We start from the raw sequence: 25,000 nt of genomic DNA, 5'->3' as shown, positions 1-25,000 counted from the left end.
AGACACATTTTTCATATTGGATAAAAGGTCTAATTCATATCACCATTGTAAAATTTTAACTAAATATGGGTTATTAAGTTGGGAAAATATGATTACATTTGCAGATATATAAAATTTTGCATGGTATGGCCCCACCTCCACTTAATGAATTTATTAACCAAAATTTTGACTCATCTACTGGAGGGGACTGTATAATACCTCATAGAAGAAGTGCTTTTGGGCAGTCAGTATTTTCTTATAGAGCAGTACATACTTGGAATACTATACCCATAGAACTAAGAAATATTACATCTCTTGCTTCTTTCTCTAAAATGATAAAAGGGTGGTTGTTGGATAATCAAATATGTCTTCATAAATAGTGGTTTCTTGTTTGCTTCTGGTTTTGTATGTATTTTTTTATTTTTTATTTTTGGTGTGTGTGTGTTTACCATCAACCTGCCAGGGACTGCAGATGAAAATAAAATCTGGCACATTTACATAGGAGACTTGTTTCTTGTAATATATATATATATATATATATATATATATATATATATATATATATATATTATTTTTTATATTAGTGGGTGCAAAACACTATTGTTCATTTATGTTAGTGAGGATAGCAAAATAAACTAAACTGTGACATATTATACCCAAAAATTATTCATGCAGTGGACAACAGTAAAACTGATAAACATTTGGAACCAAAAATTATTCAGACACTTTGATCTGACCATGTTTTGCTTAAGTGTTTTCTGACATAATTAACATTCATTTTTTTCTGACACAGTTTAACTCTGAGATGTTGTCATATTTTATTACCATTTTTTAAACTGAAATGTTCAAGGTGTCTGAATAAATTTTGGTTTGACTGTATCAGGGATGCAAACAGGTAAGTGGGGAAAAAAGGTGAGAACATTGCATGGGGTGGGGGCATGCTTTTTTAAAAAAATATTTGCTTTACATGCTCATTTGTCGTTACTTTAAGGGATTTTTATTTATTTTTAATACCGTATATATCCAAAACTGTAATGCAGGATATTTAAGACAATATTGGCTGATTAGATGGCAATACTCAGCTAAACTGCAAACTGTTTGCCCTCTCTCTTCACCATTCCCACATCTCAGACCTCAAATACATAACATATTCCCCTTTAAAGACATCAGTTTTTAAAGTAAGAGTAAAGGAAACAATGTACAGTACTTATTGAAACAACCAAGTACCCTTGTAACCAAGGGCGTAGGTTTGGTTTCAACTTTGGGGGGGTTGAAAGTTGGTATGGTTGTATTATATTGAGGGGGGGTTGTAACTGATGGCTTTGAATATTGGGGGGGTTACCTCCCCCCATCCCCCCATAACCTACGCCCCTGCTTGTAACACCCCCCACCCCATAAAAACACTTTCTCATTGGATCTATGCAAATCCCATAAGTGACCTATTTTGATCTAAAAAGGTGAGTTGTCACTGAAAGGTGAGGAGTTTGCATCTATGCTGTATATATAATTTTATGACCTCAAATTAATATATATATATATTTCTACTTTAAAATAAGTTGATTCATAGTTCATTGTTCATCGAAGTTTGGCAGACAAAGCAGGACAACACAGTTTTGTTTTGCTCTAATTCACTCAGTGAACATTTCGTCCAGAACTGAATGTTCTTTTCGGCGCAAGATAGGAGTTCAGGAATGCAGAAAACGGAAGAGCTCCACCTAGAGGCCGGAAGAGTTACCGTGGCTTTTTAGAGCAAGAACTGTTGTTTGTGTACTTCAAGCTACTGATGTCTACTCATTCTCGATATATATATCCACAGACACCGTCCTTTTAATGTTTAAATCGACATTCAGAGTTAAATCCGCGTATAATTAGCATCGAACGTCGTCGTTTCAATTCGCTTGTGTTGGGACTACTAGCGACGCCAAACGGAACTGCACGAGGGACACAAGATGGACGCAAACTTTTGACTTTCTGTTTCTATTTCGTTTCGCCTTTACTCGCACGAGAAACGCTTGTCTAGATATTGCCGCATCCCTCGAGTCGACAGCGCGTGCTGTCGAGTGAATTATTATCATTCCAGTCAGAAGTCGGTTAAAATCAGGCCTTCAGACCAACTCGCTGGCAGCCATTCGTTTTCACAGCCCAACCTTTGCTGTCTTTATGTGGATTCGCTTCCTGGTTGCAACACAGTCACACAGTCCAAGTCCTTCAAAACGCATTTCAGCCTGAGAGACTATTCGTCGAACTTATTAATTATCCTTAAAGCTTTCAATAAACATTTCATGACTATTTTACCGAAAAGACCGTATCTTTTTATTCGTTTACGTGGAATGTCGTGAGCCACCGAGTACTAGAAATATCTAATATATCGAGTCCAAAGCGAAAACCTGGGATCTATGCCTCGTCTTCATGGAGAATGTGACTACACGATCAACACAAGGTAACTGGGGTTAGTGGACTCGTCTACACGTTTAGTTTCTGTTTTGACGTCAATAGTGTTGGTATAATTTATGCAACAAACATCTGTTTATACGTTTTTATAGGCCTATATCCATTCAAAACCCACTCTTATTATTATTATTTTTTTGGTGCTATTTTTGTTTGTGTTGTTAGCCAAAGAAACTGTGCTTTTCTTTATTTCTGAGTTTCAGTTATGGGAATTTAAATATAGCAACACCTTTGCAGCACTTGTGTAAAATTTTTAAACCACTGTCCTATTCTGGTTGAAGACACGGGTACTGGTTTGGTTGGTTGCCCTTAACTCTAAACCAGTTCTGCAGTCGAGTCAGCATGGGCCTGGTAAATCTACACGTGATAGTCTTACCTTTGCTCCATGCTTTTTGAATAAGGGATCACTACAATCATGTTTTTAGTTCACTGCTTTGCAATGTCATCTATTAGACCTGGCCTATATTTATTTATTATATGTGCCCATTATTATAGATATTTGTGCATGATTTAGCTATAATATGTAAGGTCTTCTTATTCTGTGTTTTGAGATTTGCAAATGTAAATTATGACATAATTTGACAAAAATTAAAGACAAATAAGGCTTATATACAGCGTTGGTTATGAATCCCACTCCTCCATTTGTGTTGAGTTTGAAATATCCATCAAATATTAGGTGGTCTAAAATGATTAATAGCTGGTTGAGAGTTGTCATGTTTCAAAAACCAGCTTTACCACCTTAAATTGGTATGATTTAAGGTGGTATGATTATGATTTTTATGATTTGATGTAGTAGTGGATAACAGGCTTTTTGCTGGTCCATGATGATCTACTGGTACCAGCTTAGACCAACTAAAACCCAGCTACAATTTTAAGCTGTATTTTCCAATTAGAAATGATGGAAATCCATCATGTTTAGATGACAGACTGCATAATTTAATGAATTCATTTTTGTCAATATGGTTATTTGGTACATTTGGGAGATTAGTGTGGTAACACAACAACTGTTACAGAAGTATTGCACAATAATCACATAATGAACGTGTTCAGCAGAAGAGTTGCGTAATGTCTTTTCTTTAATGCAGAATATGTTTTATTTGGTTGTTTTAGATTGAGAGTTTGTTCAACCAGTTTTTGAACCTGTTGTATCTTTTACCAAGCCATTTGTTCACAAAATGAGTTCTCTACCAGAGTTATTGCTTTTACTAAATGTTAATCTCAAAATATGCTCAATGACCTTCAAATGCTTTGAAAACATGCTCTCTAGTTGCCATTTTAAAACCTTCAGTTTTGTTTGTTGTTGAAAAGACTGAATGTTTTCAAAAATTGTGACACAGTTAGTATAAATTAGACATGTGTCCTGTCTTACCAGGTCTTCTGGAGCCTGTGCATCCAGGCTCAGTAACCTTTAACGAGAGTATTCTAGCTCCACTTCGTAACAACTATTTGTATGAGGAATCAAAAGAATGTTTCACGTACAACTCTGCCCATTTGATCAACAATGACGCTTTACAAAAAAGGGTAAGTTTTATACTGTTTTGTACTTAATATACAATGATTTAGTGAGATTTGTGTCATGTTATAACGATTTGTTTTTCCCAATAGTATGCTGCCTTTCGGTCCGAGAAACGGGAAAAAGGTTATTCTGAACAGGAACTTGAAGAGACATTTGGCTTCCTGTTGCTTGATGATGCAAACAGGGTAAGAAGTACAAAACTCAATGAGCTTATTGAATCAGCCAGATTTCAAAACTGTACTCTGTGTGTCGTCAAACCCATTAATTCAACATTTTTTTTCCCACAGGCAAGGAAAGTTGGTGAAAAAGGCTTGTTGGTTGGAAAAGCAAAATGCACTACTCTTGGAGACCCGTTGAAAGGTAAAGAAAGTAGCCATTGCATTATTTGGTGATCATTTCAGCATAACAACCTGATGTGTTTACTTGCATGCACAAGATAATATTTCACATGTGACTGCAACAAGATCAGCCAAGGGGAGGTTCTGAAGCCTTCATTCTTGCCTGACAGGACTTGATTTGTATGTGCTATTGTCGATGACAGTTACTTGGATGATTTTCATTGGACTGATTCAGTGAATGTCCTATAATGCAGATTCAGTAGTGGCCAAAAGTGATGTCCAGAGAGGATATTTGTTTTTAATGACTCTACAACTTGGTTAAGTTGTTTATCTGACAAAATTACAGGTTTTATTTAACTATGCAACAAAAAAAAAATGCATTAAAAAAGGCTCACAGGAAAAGCATACATTGATATACATAATTAATATTTTGTTGGTTCTCTCCTGTTTTTGCACGTTCATAATTTCTTTGTATGACAGCTTGGCCAAAAATGGTCTGCACAATTTGGCATGTTTCATTGCTTTATTACAAATAAAACAATTGACTCCACACTGTAAACTCGAATAAGTTGGGCTAACTCAAAAAAATTGAGGTAATCAGTTACATAAAATTTGAGTTATGATGTTCCCAATTTTAAGTAAGCAGAACTATCAAGTTTTGAGTTTGTTGTACTCATGCATGTTAATTGCTTCTAACTTGAAGTACTGAGTTAGCTAACTCATACATTTTGATAGCAATTAACATAAAATATTTAGTTAATTTACTTTGAGTTCTTGCATGCTAGAACACAAATTCTTTTTTAGCATTTACTCTCCCATTCAAGTGCCATGGGCAAAGCATGCTGGAAAATAGAAATCCCAGCCCAGTTTCAGTTCAACTTGTAACTTCAGATAACCGTATATCACAGTTTTTAGTTTAATTTTTTAGAAATAGTGTTAATTAAATACTGTTACAACTATTACTCTAAATAACTTTGCTTGAAATCAGGTTCCTAAATATGATACAGTAACCAAAGCTCAATGCTAAGGTTATATTTCTACTTGTCCGGTCGAGCTCTGCTAACAATAGTATACGACAGATTGTTAAAACATTGCCTTTTAATAATAATAGTGTTCAGGAGAACTGCATATTTTCAAGTCCATAGTCTATTATCCTACATATGAAAGGAAAAGTGAAAGTATGAATTGAACTTCTACTTAAGAGATGTAATGAATCTATAGAAAGGGAAAGTGAAGGTTAGCCTTTACCCAGGCCTTCCCACTAGTGTATGATATCAAATAGCCTAGTTACTGAAGTATTTACTGCAGTCTAAATTAAACATTTGACTCCCTTCTCAAATTTACTTGAGGCTACGGGGCTATTATAAACTACTGGTGGAAGATTTTATCATGATATGGAGAAGTGAATCACATTTCTAGCTAAGGAAACTGTCACAGTCCCATGGTGGGTGTATCATGGCTTGAGGATGAGCAAATAATTATTAAGGAGTAATGCATTTTGTATTGCACAAGTACATTTAAGCTGGAAGATCTGAGTGTTTGGTGGACAACAATATCACAATGCAATATGGGTCATACAGAACTACTACAGCTACTAATAATAGACATAATCTTGGATTATTATTGACTTAAAGCAGGTTTGAGAAGACAAATGGGCCATTTGTTTAACCATATAGTGAAATTCAACACACATTCTTAGTCAATTTAATTTAGGCCTTCAGATGATTAAGGGTTTTCATATTTCATTTTATTACTATTTTTATGTATGGTGTGACTGGTAAGTTAGGCCAAGTTTATGTGGTTATTTGTGCTACTTCTGGTTCCTGAGAGGGGAAAGTCTTGAAATACACACAGCTTAGAAAGTGTAAAAGCAATGTCTCTCTTTACAAATGTTAAGCAACGAAATAAAGAGTAAAGTTTGTGATATTTATTGACTGTAAGTTGTTGTTGTATTGTATTATTTTTTGTTTATGCAAACATATTTTAGGGCCCAGCAAATGTTGGTGTGTTGTCAGGGATTTAGTCTCAGCTTTTTATATCACTGACAGTCTGTTCGCTGACATTCTGATGTACACAAGAATATCGAGAACTTGCTGTAATGTGCTTTGCTGGCTTTTACTCAACTTCTGGCACGCACCTTTGTCAACCAGCCTGGAAAAAAAGTCATGCTTTCAGGGTCATGCTTACATAGGCTGATACAGTTTGTTAAAGAAATCTTTGCTGGATTTACCATAGTTTCTCAATAAATCTTTGAAAAATACTTGTTTTTAAGCATTTTAGTAGCAAGTTAACTGGATATCACTTCGTAGAACAGTTTATTCTACTTTTCTGAATTGTTATTATTGTCTATACCAGATTTTATGCTGTTGGACAAAAGCCTGGCTGTGTGAGACTAGGACTTGTTGGCTTAATAATTAGCAGTACTAGAGAGATTAAACTTGTTCACTGTAGTTGAACATGTTGAGGCAATCAGATCTTTCTAAGAAGTCCTTGCACGACACCTTTTTCTCATCTACAAAAATGCAGAAAAACTAGTTTTTCCAGTTTTTGACGGTCTGTTAATTGCATGTGTTGGGTAGGAAAAACATTTCTCAAGAGTTTCTGAGTTACACCTTCAACTAAGAGATGTTTGTTTTTTTGTTTGAGTTTATATTCAGACAGTAGTTTTTGTAACATACAGTGGGTACGGAAAGTATTCAGACCCCCTTAAATTTTTCACTCTTTGTTATATTGCAGCCATTTGCTAAAATCATTTAAGTTCATTTTTTTCCTCATTAATGTGCACACAGCACCCCATATTGACAGAAAAACACAGAATTGTTGACATTATTGCAGATTTATTAAAAAAGAAAAATTGAAATATCACATGGTCCTAAGTATTCAGACCCTTTGCTCAGTAGAAGCACCCTTTTGATCTAATACAGCCATGAGTCTTTTTTGGGAAAGATGCAACAAGTTTTCACACCTGGATTTGGGGATCCTCTGCCATTCCTCCTTGCAGATCCTCTCCAGTTCTGTCAGGTTGGATGGTAAACATTGGTGGACAGACATTTTTAGGTCTCTCCAGAGATGCTCAATTGGGTTTAAGTCAGGGCTCTGGCTGGGTCGTTCAAGAACAGTCACAGAGTTGTTGTGAAGCCACTTCTTCGTTATTTTAGCTGTGTGCTTAGGGTAATTGTCTTGTTGGAAGGTAAACCTTCAGCCCAGTCTGAGTTCCTGAGCACTCTGGAGAAGGTTTTCGTCCAGGATATCCCTGTACTTTGCCGCATTCATCTTTCCCTCGATTGCAACCAGTCATCCTGTCCCTGCAGCTGAAAAACACCCCCACAGCATGATGCTGCCACCACCATGCTTCACTGTTGGAAGGTGACAGGTGATGAGCAGTGCCTGGTTTTCTCCACACATACCGCTTTGAACTTTTTGGCCTTAATTCTATCATGGTCTCATCAGACCAGAGAATCTTATTTCTCACCATCTTGGAGTCCTTCAGGTGTTTTTTAGCAAACTCCATGCAGGCTTTCATGTGTCTTGCACTGAGGAGAGGCTTCCGTCGGGCCACTCTGCCATAAAGCCCCGACTGGTGGAGGGCTGCAGTGATGATTGACTTTCTACAACTTTCTCCCATCTCCAGACTGCATCTCTGGAGCTCAGCCACAGTGATCTTTGGGTTCTTCTTTACCTCTTTCACCAAGGCTCTTCTCCCCCGATAGCTCAGTTTGGCCGGACGGCCAGCTCTAGGAAGGGTTCTGGTCGTCCCAAACGTCTTCCATTTAAGGATTATGGAGGCCACTGTGCTCTTAGGAACCTTAAGTGCAGCAAAACATTTTTTGTAACCTTGGCCAGATCTGTGCCTTGCCACAATTCTGTCTCTGAGCTCTTCAGGCAGTTCCTTTGACCTCATGATTCTCATTTGCTCTGACATGCACTGTGAGCTGTAAGGTCTTATATAGACAGGTGTGTGGCTTTCCTAATCAAGTCCAATCAATATAATCAAACACAGCTGGACTCAAATGAAGGTGTAGAACCATCTCAAGGATGATCAGAAGAAATGGACAGCACCTGAGTTAAATATATGAGTGTCACAGCAACGGGTCTGAATACTTAGGACCATGTGATATTTCAGTTTTTCTTTTTTCTTTAATAAATCTGCAAAAATGTCAACAATTCTGTGTTTTTCTGTCAATATGGGGTGCTGTGTGTACAATAATGAGGAAAAAAATGAACTTAAATGATTTTAGCAAATGGCTGCAATATAACAAAGAGTGAAAAATTTAAGGGGTCTGAATACTTTCCGTACCCACTGTAAATGCCTCTTTGAGGGCTGTTTTTTCAGTTTTTTAACCCATAGTTTATATTTAACACCATTTAAATCTAAACCCTTTATATGTTTCTTTACGTCAGGCCTTGTATATAGCTATTGTCTTTAGAAATGTGTGTCAAATGCAGCTGCAGTGAATTGATTGTTGTGGAGTTGTTTTCTGTTATTGGTTGAGGCGATTGTCATCACATTATATTTCTGTTTTTTGCACTTAAATTAGGTGTCTATATCTCAAAATACTCAGACTGTCTTGACCTGAAGCGCTGGTACGATGGCAAGACTGGCTACATTGTCCTTTTGAAGCTGACCAAGGTACACATTTAACAAAAAATTGTTATTCTTCCACCCAAATTCTGTTGCTTAGTGCTGATTTATCGTAATGCACCACATGCAAACATATTTTCTTATATTTTTTAACATCAGGGGAGAGTGAAAGAAGTTACAGACAACTACACCCAGAATTTTACTCCTCCAACACCTGGCTTTGACTGCCATGTATCAGATCAGCTTGGTGCTGTGTCTTCAACTACTAGTTCTTTCTTGGCTTATGAGCGAACACAGGTGATGCAGCTCTCAAAAGAAACGGTTTCCTTCCTTCCTTCCTTAGTATCAAACTGTATATCAACAAAGTTGGTTTGTCTTGCAGTACTATATGTATGAACTCCGTGATGGAAGCAGTAAAGCAGAATCATGTCCAAGACATGCTTGTCCATTTGCCATCGTGGCATTTTCATATGGGAAGATGAGTACCACGTCAGAGTTGGAGCAAAAGAGGTTTATCACTTTTCTCTTTGAGATTTTATATACATTTTTATGACTAAACAACTTTTTCTGAATTTTATTAAACCAGACATTAAGTTTTACTTATGATGATGATTTTGGCAACTAATGATCTGTTTTCTTTACTGTTTCTTTTCAAGCCAAGACAAAACAGGTAAGAATTATGGATTGTTTTGCATGTTTTTTTTCTCTTTATGTGGTGAAATTGCAAATATGGCAAATAGCGATTGTTTTATTCAAAATCTTATCCATTGTCTTTCTTTCATTTGTTTTATAGCATTTTAAACTTGACTGTTCCATGTTTTGAATAATATTCAGTGTATTTAAAGTGTGTAATTACGAATAAGTGGTATCTTGTATTGTAGTATTTCATTACCAACCATGGATTGGCCAATTCAAGATTGAATCCACTGTCTATGATGTTGGTCTTCAGTCTGCGAGTGGAGCCTGGTTCCCAGCAAAACTGTATGTTTTATGCAAGGACCCTCTTGCTCAGATTCTATAAACCAGATTTCAATTGATAATGCACCAAAAAAAACATCAAAGGTGGATTATTTAGAAATACTATACATCTTCTTATAAGCTATAGGACTGAAATGCAAACTGTATTTTCAGGCCAAAGACAGTTCAAATTGACCATGCAATTGGTGTGTCTGAACTGAAGAGGACCTTGCCGCGGGAAATCTTTGAAACTTGCATTGTGGGTGAAGGTGTGTTTAAAATTTCATTTTGGTAATTGACATTATCACCCATTTTGGTGCTAAAACTGTAAATGAGCACTTGGGCAACACCTTTAAATTTTTTTCCCCTACATCTCTCCACAGTTTGCATAGATGGCAGATGTTTCAACTTGTATGATGTTGTCTCCTCTAAGGCAAAAAATGATCTTGCTCAGATAGCCCACGAGCTAAAGGAAAAAGACATGGTAAATATGGAGAAGAGGGAAATATTTAATCAAAAATCACTTAAATTTCTAAACGAATCTTGTCTTATGATCTTTTCCATTGACCAGGCTCTTGTTATACCACTGGAAGATTCTGGTTTCCTTATACTGTTACATTCTTCACACCTCTTCTCTTATGAAGGTAAGACGTTGCCCAGTGGAGTGCAACTCCAATTCCAATCAAATTAATTTTTAACACCAACATATAAACCTTTAAAGTCAAACCTGCCATGAGCTCTGAGGTTGTTAATCAGTGTTAAAAAGCTGCTTTTAATACTGTAGGTCTGTACATTTAAACATATTTAACAGCACAAATCCTGGTAAAGTACTACATTACCAAAAATCCTAAATGTACACTTGGTTATATCTGATTATTTAGCAATAAACTTTGAAAAATATTATTTTCTGTACTTACAATAGCACATATAAATGAATATTGTTATATTTTCCATTTTAATTTGATTGTCATTCACAATACTTCATGGGATTGAGTTAATTTCTTCATTAGACGTTAAATGCTAGTGCTGCCCTCAACTAAAGATTTTTCTAGTCGACTGAGATGGCAGAAAGTGCGTTCTGTTTGTTTTATTTATTTTACAAAACCACAACTTTTGTTATTGTGAGTTTACACACACAAAAGTAGACTCTTTACAGTTTTGGATGATGTATTACTCTTGTGCAAGTGATTGCGCCAGTGCCTCCACTTCATGCAGTAAGTGCGCTGATATTTTAGCTTCTACACTCCTCACAAACTTAAATATGCGTTTAATAATAGCACACATTTATCTAGGTTAATGTTAGAGTGAGCAGCCATGTAAAGTTGTTACTACTTACATGTTTCAAATGACAAACCATATTTGAGGTTGATGGATGATAGGCGAACATTTGGATTTCCTGCCCGAAATACTGTAATTACCACAAGGACCCGCTGTCCCTCACTGGCTTCACCACTTCCTGAGGTTTTTTTCTGCAACTAACAGACTACAAAAAATTTGGTTTATTAAGCCTCCTCTTGTCGACTAACAATTAGTCAACTATTAGGGGGCAGCCCTATTAAGTACATAGTGTTGTACCTTTATCTTTTGCTATTTTTTTTTTTTTTGCTTCAAATCTATGTTTGTAATGTTGTGATTTATCTTAAAGCTGGTAAGTTTGGCTCTTGTCTCACTGCTCTTTTAATCTCTATGGATAAAACAAACAATGAAAAATACACCTGGAGCCAACTTAAAAAGTGGACAGAAAATCTATCTTGATGCTGTTTATCTTGTGAAAACACAATTTCTTTTATTTGTAGATGCAAAGTCGGGTAAGGCAGCTGCACTTCAAGGCATGTTTATATTCCCAGACTCAAGAACTGTGCCAAGAGGTAACGAGAAGAAGAATAATTTGACTTATTCATTTTTTTTTTTTAAATCGGTGTACTTTTATGTATCTGTTCATTTGCAAGTCTTGCACATCTTAAAAGCATCTCTTTTGTGTGATTTTATGTTTAGATGCCAAGTCGGACCTGACAAATACTAAAGTGTCATCAGAAATAATGCAAGTCATTCCAGCACTCAACTATGCAGAAACAGAGATGGGAAAATGTCCTCCAAACCAGCAGGGGTGCTCTAAAAGTTCTTTAGAGAAGTGTTTGCAAGAATATGGCACTCTTTTTCACCCAGGACTGTTGGATGTTCCCACAAGGGAAGCCAGTATGTTTCCAGACCAATTTGATGTGCCTGGTGGTTTTACTCTGATATCACCTAAATGGTCACAGGAGACTGGCACTCGGTTAAAATCCTATTTTGATGAGCCTTGTGGCTTTACAATTCCAGTAGTGAGAGCACTGGAGTTACTCACTACTGGTCGACAGCAGCGTGGTGATGATCATGACGATGATGTCTATTATTGTATATCATCACCTGAGGAGGTCCCACAGACTGATGCCCCTGTTGAAAGTGAGACCTCTCACAGGACTGTTGAAAAAGTTGAGAACCAAAAAGATGCAAACAAGCATTTGTCTACAGAGCAGCCTCAACCTGCTTTGCCAGATGGCCTTGGAAAACTTGGAACAGCTGTAGTTACAGTAGCTGACAGTGTGTTGGAGGATCCAACTTCCACAGTGTCACCCAAATTGGGTGATGTCCCTACAGAGAATTGTGTAAGTATTGACACTGATGTTGATAAAACATCTCAAGGGAGTACTAAAGGAGATGCTGATGGAGTCTGTGTAGATTTATCCACAAAAGAGTCTCCCATCCACACAAGCAGTACACCATTAATCACATCAACAGAAGAAGGTGGTACTGCTGGGAGGATGGAGGATAATATACATCCTGAGAAAACAATGGCTGATCCTGCCAAGAAAGTAAATCGGAGGTCCTTTTCAAGGCGTAAAGGTAGGAAGCGCAAAATTCATTGGAGAACCATGAAGATCAAAAAAGGAGTTAAAAAAAAGGTTGATTTACCAACCTCAAGTTTGCCTCTCGTTTTGCCAGTGAACTCCACAGATGACTCTACAAAAGAGCAGACTCAGTCTGAGACCATGCATGCTGATGACATCAATCAGAGGCCACATTCAACTAGAAGGGGCAAGGGGCGCAGGCAAAGGAGAGTGAATCGAAATCTGAGTGAAGCCAAACAAACACAAGAACCTTTAAGTGTGTCAACAGAAACTATACATGATCAAAGTATAAAAAATGAAACGAGTCCTTCAAAAAGAGACTGGCGGTCTCTTCCAAGGCGTAAAAGATTATGGAATACTGATGCCAGTCTGAAGCGTTCTTTGAGATCAGCTGCTGCAAAGATTGATGAGACTATAGTGAACGCACAGGCTGATACCACAAAACAAAGTTTGTCTAGCGCACCCAAGAGGAAGATGGAAGGATTTAGCTTGAGGGAACGATATGGTCTAAAAACCATAATCACAACCTGTGGCAGAGTTTTTGTCCCGCATGGTTCAGATGTTGATGTACAATCTGCAAACAAGAGACAAAGTGAGAAAATGCATGTTGAGATGAGCATGGACACAAATGCAGAAACAATTTCTCCTGTGGAAAACAAATCCACAGAAATAGTGGAAAGTAAGGGAGAATCTCCCTCGATGGTGATGGAAGAATTACCCTGTAAAAATCCAGTGGGCAGTGATGGCGAAGACTTGTCGCACAGTCCTTCAAGTGAAATGCCAAGTGCTCTCTTGTCAGCATTAAATATATTGAGAAAACTTCAAAAAAACAACCCATTAGAAATTGACAAAAGTAAGGATTTATGTTCAGAAAAGTCCATGGATGCTACATCAAATGAGAATGTAGGCTTCCAACAAACTAACAAAGATCATCCTGTTACTGTTCAAACAGATGCAACTTCCAGTCCTCCCAGAGAATCTGACCAATCCATGCTCTCGGACCCTAAAGTATCCTCCCTTGACAAAATCAAAAAGAAAACAAAACATAGTGTGTACAGTGCAATATCTATAAGCAAGTTAAAGACTGTACTCAGAAGGGGAAAGAGGGCGAAATCTCCTTCCCCTGGTAATGGTGCAAAATCTGAGCCAGATAAGGCAGAGCCAGAATCAAAAATAAGAAAATTGGACACCGTTGTGGATCTGAAATGTGATATTATCAAGAATGAGTCGAAAGACAAAGGATCACAGCCCATGAATGATAAGGAACAACATGCGCCAACGAAACCTGTGGAGATAACCAAACAACCTGTGTCTTGGAGAGGTCTTATTCACAAGGCCTCAAAAGAAAATGGTAAGAGAATTTTTAGTTTATATATTCTGTTATTAAACAAAAGTTCACATAGCAAGAGTGAGAAAGTGTCCAGAAAGAGCTCTGTGTATATTTGCTACCAGTTTCAAACCTCAATCCTTTGTGAATGTTTCATTTTCTGTAGTAGCCATTAAAATAGACTGGCTTGAGACATGATTATGCTGGTGTATTAAAATTGGCCCCATGTGTTCTTCCTTCTCCAACTTTTTTCTTCTGTCTGCATGTCATTCTGCTTCTGAGGGCTACTGTCATACTTCCTCTTATTCTTTTGCAAGTCTGCATTACTATGAGCCTTTGCTACTGCTATTTTATGCTTTGTCTTTGTTTTTGTCTATTTCTTACAGGGTCCCTCAATTTTGACACATCAGCACCTTTTGAAATAGCTAAACACACTGACCAGCAGCTCATATCATCGCTTGGGGATAGGGTAGGAAGGAGAAGAATTAGCGTTGATGGCAAAGCCAGCGCAGAGAGTGTGAGCATGGGTGCATCTCTGCCCTCAGATGCATTGAGTTTACTGGCTGACTTGGCCCTCGGTTCAAGTAATGATAAAGTGTTATCGAACTTAGAAGCCAAACCTGGACAGGAGGCTAGCGGCTCCCCACAGTCAGTCCTTCATGCTCTTCTTCGTTGTCCATCCACCAGATTTAAATTACCCCCCAGGTCTCCTTTCCCAGAAGGTCTTTTAGTGACTGGGGAACTGATTTTGGAAATATCAAAAGAGCATTCTTACTCACAGCCCACCTCTCTGCTGTCAGGTTTGTCAGGTCCACCCCCCCAGGTTTCTTCTCCATCTGGATGTGTAGATTCACCTCTGTCATTGAAGACTGGGCTTCATCTGAACCTACCCAAAGATGGAGCAGCCTCCTGTCATCAAGAGGAAGGAGGCAAAACAGAATGGAAGCATCTGATTTCTGCAGATAAGCCAATGTCATCGATTCCCAAGACAAAAGCGCGGAAATCAAGATTTTTACGAAACAGACGCATAATTGAAAAGGAGGGAAAGATCCAAGTGATAAGGATTTGGGAAGAAGATTATGATTTTAAATTTGACAGCAAATTCACCAATGACAGTATAGACAAAACTGTCACACGAGCACTTCATGGGTAAGTACCTCTTCTTGTTGTAGTGAAAATGTAATATTGTTTTTATGTTGATTTGTGGTGACAAACCATTCACACAAGAAAAAAATCTGAACATTGCTTTTAGTTAAGTTTCTGATTAGTGACAATATTAGGAATAGTTCACCTAAAATTAGAAATGCAAACTCAAAAATAAGTTAGTTTTTTTACTGCAACAAGCTAGAAATTATACAGCTATAATGTAACTATATATTCATATACACACTTTTGCTATAAAAAAAAATGAAAACAATTACTGATTGGTATGTAGTTGTCAACATGCTCTTACTGATTCTATCAAGACTATTACAAGTAGGGATGTCCTGATTTTTGTGCCCACAATCCAGAGTAATATTGATACCGAGTCTGTGTAGATTTATTTATCGTTTATATATATATGTAAACCTAAAATGACGGTGCGTTCCAAACGGGATATATCGCCCTCCGAAGGGCACTTCAGAGTGAAAACAATCATGGCCGCCATAATGAAGGGTGCTCGACGTGCTCAAAACTGGCCACTTCAAAGGGCCCTTTGGAATGAAGGATTTCGAAGGGTACAACTGATGGACACTTCGGGCCCCCATGATCCTTTGCACAGGGAAGTTGTTTTGCATCACAGAATGGGTAGGCTCGGAGTTTGATTTCGGCTATAAATGTATGTATAGTATTTTTCTATACTACTGTAATATTTATACGAGTTAGATTTGGCACATTATTATGGTCAAAACGACATCGTACTTCAACAAAAATACTTTACAGCTCCCTTCATCAGTCCATTCAAATGTTTCAAATACATAGACACAGTATACATTATATTTAACGTAAAAAGCCTTGGTGTGATTAACCAAAAATAAATAAAGAAATAAACTACCGTTAAACAAAAGGCGCAGCTTGCACAATCTAGCTACTCATTGTTTCTTGGGGGGTCAACCAGCATACAAAATGTGCAATGAAGGTGCCTCCTTGATTGTCTCATTAAGATGACGCAGAAGTTCGTTCCAAAAAAAGAGTTTTTTTGACCCCTACACCCTTCATCCCTTCGAAGCTCTCACTCCGGAGGGAAAACCCTTTGAAGGGATTAGGGCATAGGGATCAGCCCTTCCGAATGGAACGCAGGGCTCTTCAGCCTACTGTTCTTGCGCATTTTAGCTTCTTTTCCTTTTAATGGCGGTTGGAAAACCAACTTAAGGGTGCATACCGCCACCTACTGTACGACACCTGCGTGACAGCTGACGTAAAATAAAAGATCAGGCTCAGATCAGGCTTCAGTTTAAAAAAAATGCTTAATTGGCTGGATAACATTTTTATCTAGGTGGTGACAAAATTGCAAAACCAATGTAAAATATTTCAGAAGACCAAACGTCTGAGTTTGGCACAAAAAATATATGCCACATACTTAAAATATGCTGAACAATTTTTGTTGTCATAATTTGAGTTTTACAGCAGTTTTTGTGGTAATCATTTGAGTCATCATAACCCATATATAGGCATTCCAAAAAGGCTCCGTTAACAATTTTTTTTCTTACCTAATATTGACAGGAAATGGAACTTCAGCATTGAAGACACCTTTGAGGATGTCCATATCATTTTTCACATGTGGATTGGTCTTTTCTATAGTAAACACACTTCCAGGTTATTTCATCTTGAAAATAGTACTGCACTTCCAAAGGGGAAGGACGTTGAAAAGGTTCATCTGGACATTAACGCCATTCAAAATGCTGTGTCATTGCTCAATGTTGAGTTGAGCTCGAAAGAGGACTCGTCTAGGTCTGTGCCTCTTTCAACAGAGGTTTTGGATCTTTCTGTGAAAAATGGCGAGCCTGTGAATCTCTGTTCAATCTCAAATCAAAGCAGAATAAAAGACACTGCATCACATCCTGGTGGAATATCACCAACTTGTAAGCATGAAACGGCACCAAGCCATTCACCTTCTGGGAGAAGTCTCTCCCTTAATCCAAAAGTTACAACAATGATGGTAATGTACTCAATTTTACATGATTACAATTGCACTGTATTTATCTCTGAGCTTTTAGTTGCATAGTTGTTAACCTCTAAAATGTATAGAATTTCTTTAAACAATTTTTTAAAAATATATTTTTAAGAAAATTCATTATTGTTGGCTTTTAGCCTTCAGTTACTTGTCATGTTTATATGTTTATAAGAAATTTATTCTTTTGGACATTCTCTGTGATATTCTCAGTAATATTTTAGATTTTTGCTTCTTGTACAGTGATTTAATATTGATTTATTGATTTTCATTTCTCTGATACAGAGTTATAGATCTACTGTGGACATACCAGTGGAAAATTCAGTGCCTGACAGTGACACTGAAACTGATGATGAAAATGAAATCACCACTGACTGCTCATATTCTCAGCTCTTGGAAAGAAATAGTGCATACAACCAGTTGTGTGAGCAAGCATCAAATATGAGAATAGGTATTCGGTTACTACTGCCAAAGGTCAGAAATGTTACAAATACTGAAGCATCCACAAGAGTGCCCACTGTTGATCTGAAAAAGATTGGTGTGTTCCATCAAGTACTTAGTCCCGTAAAACCGTCAGCATTCTCAAAACCACATCGTCTGATTTTGGGTAGGAAAAGTTTTGATCTGAGTTTAAAAAATGAAACTGGCCATGTAGAACATGCAGTACTGCAAAAGGAGAATGTTTCTGTCAATGCAGAAAGTAAAGAGATTTCGAAAACAAATAGAAGCAAAGATAAGTGCCCAGAAGCAGTGGTTGATGGAAATGTTGACGATACCGGACACGGAGCATCCATTTCGGTACAGGAAAAGAGTGTATCTGTAAGTGAAGAAAGTAAAGAGGTCTCAGATGAAGATAGCCAAGATGGATGTCTTACAATTATGGAAGATGGAAATGTTGAGGAAAACATGACTTCTAAATCACCTAGCCAAGAACAGAGTAGTATTGCTGAGCATAAATGCTCTACTCATGCAAAGGAAGATCTTAAACCTTTAGAAGATCTCAAAGGTCACGCCAACAAGGTAGATGATCTGAGAGATGCTTCACTACATGAGGCTAGTGTTGAAGAGCATAACGAGACTTCTAATGCAAAAAAAGAACTTCAGCCTTTACTAGATGACACAAATCTAGTTGAGCATGCTGATGTGCTAAGCGATATTTCATCAGATGGGACTAGAGTTGAAGAGTATAATGAGACTTCTAATGCAAAGGAAGATCTTAAACCTGTGCATGACCTGAAAGATCAACCAAAAATGGTTGATGAGCTGAGAGACGCCACATCGGATGAGACTAGTGTTGAAGAGCACATTGAGACTTCTCATGCAAAAAAAGAACTGAAACCTTTACTAGATGACACAAATCTAGTTGACCATTTTGATAAGCTGAGCGATACTTCATCAGATGAAACAAGAGTTGTAGAGAATGAGACATCTAATGCGAAAGATCTTAAGCCCGTGCATGACCTGAAAGAACACACAGCTGATGAGCTAATAGATGCTACATCAGATGAGACTAAAGTTGAAAAGTGTAATGAGATTTCTAGTGCAAAAGAAGAGCATGATCCGAAAGATCAGTTAAACTTGATTGATGCATCATCCAATGCGAATGAAGGGAATGACACTAAAGAGCCTGTGGAAGAAGATGAAGGTTATACAGGTGAGGAACTGATGCAAGAAGGTGAAAGTAAGTCAAAGGAATGGAATAACCTGGATGGAGGTGATACTGAACATGAGACGTCCATAGTGATGGTGGACCGCCTAGATGAGATTGTTTCGGGTCTAAAGGATGATATAAACAGTGTTGATATGGAATTCAGTGATGATGATGATGATGATGATGATGACGATGATGATGTGAAGACACAAAAGAGTGAAACACAACCTCAGACACCAGAGGAGGCATACCTTGAAGATTATGCCCTTGAATTAAGCAGTGATTCATGCTCTGATGATGAGCCCATGTCTGTGCAAGAGAAACACACCCCTGTTTCTGATATTGATACTTTGGAAGGAATGCAAGATGAGATTGAAACCAAGACCCTTCAGCAGAGTTTAGTGGTCCAACAAGAAGCTCTTGAAGTATGTCAGAATGAGTTAAAACCAGCAAGTACTGTTGAACCCACCAAATTAGATATTAGTAAATCAGAAAAAGACGATGAAAGAGATTTAGGCCAACAGGATACATCTAAAGTCAGTGCTGAGGTTGATACACTTGTTGATGAGGAGACAAAAAGTCAAGGCTCTTGTGAAGATGAAGTCATCAAAACATACCAAGAATGTGCTTTGCCTCCCAATATCCTGACTGACTCTCGTAATGAAATGGTTGCTCCTCATGCTCTGACAGTTGACAAACCCTCAGAAGTGGAGGTAAACAGCATGTGCTCTACTCCTACGCAAGATGAAATGGCGTGTTTTTCAGAAGTACACGAAGACCTTTACTTTCCTCACAACACTGTTCGTGTTGACATGTTGCCACCTAAAAATTCTGTAACTCCCCACACCCAAGTTTCTACCACAAAGCCATTCTCTGACTTTATAGGACATAATGAAGAAACCCACAATGATGAACTAAGGTGGAAGAGGAACAAATACCCGGGGACAATGGATTTCAAAGATGAATCTGCATTAACTATTAAGTGTTCACCCAGTGAGGACCCTTTCCAGTTAAGGCAAAACAAACTCTGTCCCACCTCCCAACAAAAAGATGACGAGAACAGTAACTTCATAGAGGCTGCAACTCAAAACGACTCTGAACTATTTTACAGAGAAGACAATGTAGACGATTTGCATGGATATTACCAGGGATCTGATGAAGGTTTACAGTGGCCTGATTACCAAACAGAGAAACCAGTTGATCACCAATTGTATCCATGTGAAATCGAATTTAGTGGGGACAATGATCAACCCATTTGTTCCAAGTATATTACATCTGAACACGAGTATTCCTACAGGCACAAAAAGCGTGCAAAGAAAGAGTTGGATAACTATTGTTGGGAAGAAAAGAAATATAAATTAGATCCTCTGTCAGTTACTTTTACTGCTGGATATACCAGGGAACAAAGTCCAAAAAAGAAATCTAGAAAGAGCAAATTCACAGTCTCCCGCCAAATTTCTGCGTGGGATGAGGAAGGCATTGTAGACTACAGCATCCAAAAAACGTCATGCTTTGAAACTTGTTTAAAGCCGACTAGGGAGGTCACTGTTAGTTCCCTTCCACATGTTAAGACAAGCAAACAGCAGTTTGACTGGAGCAGGTATTTCAAAAGGGAGGCGGCTTCCAGTCAGCTATTAGATGTGAGTGAGAGGGATGACAAATTTGACATTCCACCCTCATCTATTGTCACCATTTTGGACCGAAAAGGAAACCGGGTAACATTCAGTAACTCTCCCACCATGAAACCATCTTTCATTGGACTTGAAAACTCTTTAAATGACTGGCAGGAACAACAAAGTATGGCTGATGTGACCCGGTCTGCAGTTGATCTCGAGTACCTTATCTTCTCTAAAAAAATGAATCAGGTTCTCAAAGAGAATAAGAAAGTCAGAGCTCAGAACTCATCCAGTACCACATCACACTGTTGGTCAAATCCTAACCAGGCTACATGTCCCATGACAATTCAGTTTTCAAATCTCAGTGAAGTTGAGAACTCTGTTGAACTTAGTAAAGCACAGTCATCAATTACTGATTTTAAGATTAAAGTGGACATGTCTGACAAGAGAGAGATGATGGAGCCTGCAAGAAACCGCAAACCACACCTTCAAAGACTTTTCTTTGAAAAAGGCAACGAGGTTGAGTTCGCCGGGATTTCGGAAATAACAAAGCAATGCGCTGTTGCATACAAGTCCATGATGAATGATGTCTGCAGCAGGAAGACTCTCCCTCGTCCAGTTGAGGCAAGTGGAAAGGGCATCAAGAGGAAGTACAATCGAGAGAGCGTTGGCCAACATCCTGGATTCTGTGGTCGGATCAAGAAGGACACTTTCAACAATCCTCATGACAATCTAAAGTCATTTGTGCGGCAAGCTTCCAAGACTAAGTACAGGTTCTTTATCCTTGTCACATCAACAGATACCTTCTTTGAAGAAACCAAGGTAAGAAAGTTATGCATAAATAGAATCTTATGAAGTAGTCCAAAACAGTGAGGAAAAATTTTCATGGGAATTTCTATGATTTGTAGCACCTGTTGGAGATTGAAGGCCACATACCGGTTGAGCCAAACGAGTTTAACCTTAGCGACGATTGTCAGTCACCTCTTCTTATTATACTGAGGAATGAGGACATTGCAGAGCACATATGTGAGGTAAGTGAATGAGTGAAGCTCAAAAAATATATTAGATATCACTGTATTTCAGTACCATATTTGCCAATATTAGAGATTTTTTGTTTCCATTTATTTGTTAATTGGTTGAAATTGCATGTTTGATATTGGATATTTAACTGTGCATGCTCATTTCCCCTTTTTTACATTTAGATCACCTTTGTCGTCATCTGACATTCTAAATATAAAGTGAAAGTGAACCTTAAAAAACATCATTTAAAATAATTATTTAATGGCACTACTTAATATAATCTTTAGCAAATCTCTTTTTTCACAGTGTACATTATGTAGTGATGCCTTAGTTCACTTTTAGCATTTATTTATTTTACAGTATAATTACAATATTGATCAATACAGAGAATTAAAAGAATCTTAGTCTTTTCCTGAGATGGAGTTTCACATCTGTTCACATCTCTTTTGGGTTGAATTAGAAGAATGAAATGCCTTTGAATTTTTTTTCCATGTTTGTTTGTTTGTTTGGGTTTTTTTTTTATGTAGTTCAGTCAAACTGATATAAGTAGCAGAAGTTGGGAAAAAAAACTTTGAGCAATTGTTTCAGAAACTCTTTCTCTGTGAACTTGCCTTTTAAAATGGCTGTTTTCCCCATTCAACCAGGTGCCTTGTTTGCTGGAATTAAAGAAGTCGCCCAACGTCCTGTTTGCTGGCATCGACCGACCCGATGACGTGGTGAACCTCGCTCACCAAGAGCTTTTTGAAAAAGGAGGCTTTATAGTGTGTGATGAATTGGCTCTTGACACACTTACTCTAGGTACTGATCAAGTTGCTAGAGAAATTTTGCATGTTGTTTTACTGGAGATGGACTGATATACAGTATGACATTTTCATTGGACTTGTATTTGTTACATTTATAAGATGACATGAAGAAAGTTGTGGGGATTCTGGAGGAGTTAGACAAACAAGGGAAATGGAAATGGTTTCTGCACTATAGAGACAGTCGCAGGCTTCGGGAAAGTGCAAGGTAAGATCACAGCTGTGACTGAAACAATACCAGCTTCTAGTTTCGCCTTGACACCTTTCTACCTCTGAACACTGCCTGATAAAGCAGAATTTAAAGTATTTTTTTATTTAAACATTAGCTACTTTTGTTAGTACTTGCTTACCCAGTTGTGGGCACGGACTAATTCCCACTCTCCTTTAACATATGAAAGGTAAGTCTTATAATCTTACATATAATCTCCTCGACAGGTCCAGTCCTGAGGGCAGTAAGAAGCAGCAGTTTATCGATTTCTGTCAGAAAGCTGGCATAGTCGAGGTCTTGCCCTATCATGAATGTGATGTCATATCACGGGACCGACCGGATTACCTCTTCTGTTTGACTCGTCTCCAGATCCAAAACGCATCCGTACGGTTTCCTGTGTTTATTACCGGTGAGAGTTTTTATTTTTGTTAAAAGTCCTCATGTCTTACAGGTTAGGGCCAGTTCACTTCAGTTCAGTTCACACCAGCCTATTGAACTGCATGATTAAATAAAAATTAAATCACCACAAGCCCATATAAATGTTTTGTAAATCATATTAAATTATTCAAATGTATCAAATATTTTCATATTACTTCTGCACCTTAAAAACATTGTATGTTGAGTATATGATTTATCTGATATATTTGTGCTTTGTACAGTTTTTCAATTTTTTTTCACCATAATCTTCTACATAGCCATCTGTAACAGATGAGCAAACTTTGATTTTAATTACACTGCAAAGTTACCAACTCGTACAGTTAACCTGTATTCTCCTTTCCTCTCTGTCTTGTGGTTACACGTTATGGCTGGAAAGAACTAGTGAAAACTTGTTTCCTTTTATTTTAAGTTCTATTTCTCTTTCTTGGTTCCTGGTTCCATTCTTGCTTTGTAACTGATAGCGAAATCAGACACACTGATCTTTAGCACTTTTTTGGTCCGAAAGCTTCAAAAGTGACATTTTAAAAGGGGAGAGTAGACAACCCTAAAATTATACTTTATATTACTCATTGCTTTAATCGCTGGTTTAGTGATTAAAGCAATGCGTCTCTCCTTAATAATATTCAAAATGTTGATAAATTCAGTCTGGTAATATTGGAAAAATGGCATTATCGCATCACAAGTTTAATTTCCTCTACATTCTCTGGCCTACCATATTAAATATGACTGCTGACTTATCCTGCACCTGATGTCTGAGGCTATTTACCTCTAATTGCACCATTTATTTTCCACTTACTAGTCATAGAGGGAAAAAAGGTAATAATATGTGAAGTTCATTACGTTAAGTATTAGGTATATAGGTATAGTCAAGGCTTTTTCCTTCATTAAATTAAGTTTTTTTTTTTTTTTTTTTTTTTATATTATTTATTTTATACAAATATTATATAATGAAATAAAATGAAAAAAAAAATGAATTGTTTCATTTGTGCATATTGTACTTTAGATTTTTCTGTAAACAATGCATAATATTACCAGATTTAGGGAATATGAGAATATGAAATGATGATTTTTGATGACTTTTGTTCTTTTGCGTTGCAGACACGCCTACTGAATCTTTTGGAACAAATGGGATTTTAACCATGAACATTTACACATTCTCACGGATTCTTTCAAATGATACTTGTTCTGTGTCATAAATGTGTTTTTTGTTTTGTTTTTTTATCAAAATCCAATTTCTTACCATTGGTAAGTACCTTTGTTCATAATTAATTTATTCTTTATCGTAAATGTTAAAGCATATATCTTTGTTATTCATATGTAATTGCTTACAATTTATAAGCTTTCCAGCGAGAACTTTACCGTTTATAACACAGTAAAAATGTACAAATGTAGGTCATGAAAATGTTTTAGTGTGTTTTAACCTGACTGTTTTTTATCTATGAAATTGACTGAAACTCTAATAAATGAGCTGATTTAGTATGGTTGTTCATTATTCAGCTTTGTGTATTTAAAACATATTATATTATTATTTATATATTCATTGTAATCTATTGTGGTAAAAAGCGAAGGAATCACCTGAGGGAAAAGGAGTCAAGGTAAGCTACTTCCTTATAGATTCTGGATTTATTTGTTCTTCAATTAGACTTGTCTCCATCAGTGGTTTTATTTTTCAGATTCAATGCATTAATATTAATATGTAGGGGGAGACCGGAAATTGTTGTAACACAGGGTCAGTTGTAACGCTGTCCAGTTTAACAAGTCAGAAAAGTGCTATGGTGATGTCATCAACATCATACACTCCCATCACCTTTTTTTGTTACATTATATATTTTATAACCGGAAAACAGGAAGGAAATTATTATTTTTTTAAATCAAGATTATTTTTTGCCTAGCAATCATTGTATTATTGATACAATTATTTGATTTGCATAACTTAAATTGGCTGTTTCTCTAGTTTAATTTGATGCTTTGCATTCACATTAACTTCAAACCCATAAGCTAAAACTATGTTATGGTTGTTTGGAGGGAGATAGTTGTAACAGTTAAAAATGTTACAGCTAACCCCTTATATTGACTCCAGT

At 37.2% G+C, this 25,000-nt stretch overlaps 1 protein-coding gene across 5 annotated transcripts; it reads left to right on the top strand.

Annotated features, from left to right (window-relative positions):
• The first annotated feature begins 1,685 nt into the window (after nucleotides 1-1,685).
• Nucleotides 1,686-24,396, top strand: tasor2 (transcription activation suppressor family member 2). Of its 5 annotated transcripts, none has more exons than XM_048211245.1 (23): nucleotides 1,686-2,428; nucleotides 3,800-3,948; nucleotides 4,033-4,128; nucleotides 4,231-4,303; nucleotides 8,820-8,911; nucleotides 9,023-9,160; nucleotides 9,246-9,373; nucleotides 9,520-9,533; nucleotides 9,745-9,844; nucleotides 9,995-10,089; nucleotides 10,204-10,304; nucleotides 10,392-10,464; nucleotides 11,617-11,688; nucleotides 11,816-12,703; nucleotides 12,803-14,059; nucleotides 14,422-15,184; nucleotides 16,739-17,174; nucleotides 17,472-21,275; nucleotides 21,362-21,484; nucleotides 22,118-22,271; nucleotides 22,376-22,481; nucleotides 22,709-22,890; nucleotides 24,018-24,396. In XM_048211245.1, the coding sequence occupies exons 1-23, from the start codon at nucleotides 2,389-2,391 to the stop codon at nucleotides 24,113-24,115; spliced, it is 8,982 nt and encodes a 2,993-aa protein (XP_048067202.1). In that variant the 5' UTR covers nucleotides 1,686-2,388; the 3' UTR covers nucleotides 24,116-24,396. The 5 variants fall into 5 exon arrangements, with proteins under 5 accessions (XP_048067202.1, XP_048067204.1, XP_048067205.1 ...); XM_048211247.1 differs by having other exon boundaries at nucleotides 11,816-13,561; nucleotides 13,661-14,059; XM_048211248.1 differs by having other exon boundaries at nucleotides 11,816-14,059; nucleotides 14,836-15,184.
• The last annotated feature ends 604 nt before the right edge of the window (nucleotides 24,397-25,000 follow it).

The sequence above is a fragment of the Megalobrama amblycephala genome, linkage group LG12 (genome assembly GCF_018812025.1).
Source record: "Megalobrama amblycephala isolate DHTTF-2021 linkage group LG12, ASM1881202v1, whole genome shotgun sequence".
Taxonomy (NCBI): Eukaryota; Metazoa; Chordata; class Actinopteri; order Cypriniformes; family Xenocyprididae; genus Megalobrama; species Megalobrama amblycephala.
The sequence above is the reverse complement of the archived record's forward strand: the minus strand, read 5'-3'. Positions and strand labels throughout refer to the sequence as shown.

Excerpts from the sequence above, each read along its gene's own strand:
- tasor2 (XM_048211243.1), top strand. The coding sequence starts at position 2,389 with ATGGAGAATGTGACTACACGATCAACACAAGGTAACTGGG. Across the intron at positions 17,175-17,471 it reads CAAAAGTTACAACAATGATG|AGTTATAGATCTACTGTGGA; the intron begins GTAATGTACTCA and ends TCTCTGATACAG. Across the intron at positions 21,276-21,361 it reads CCTTCTTTGAAGAAACCAAG|CACCTGTTGGAGATTGAAGG; the intron begins GTAAGAAAGTTA and ends TATGATTTGTAG.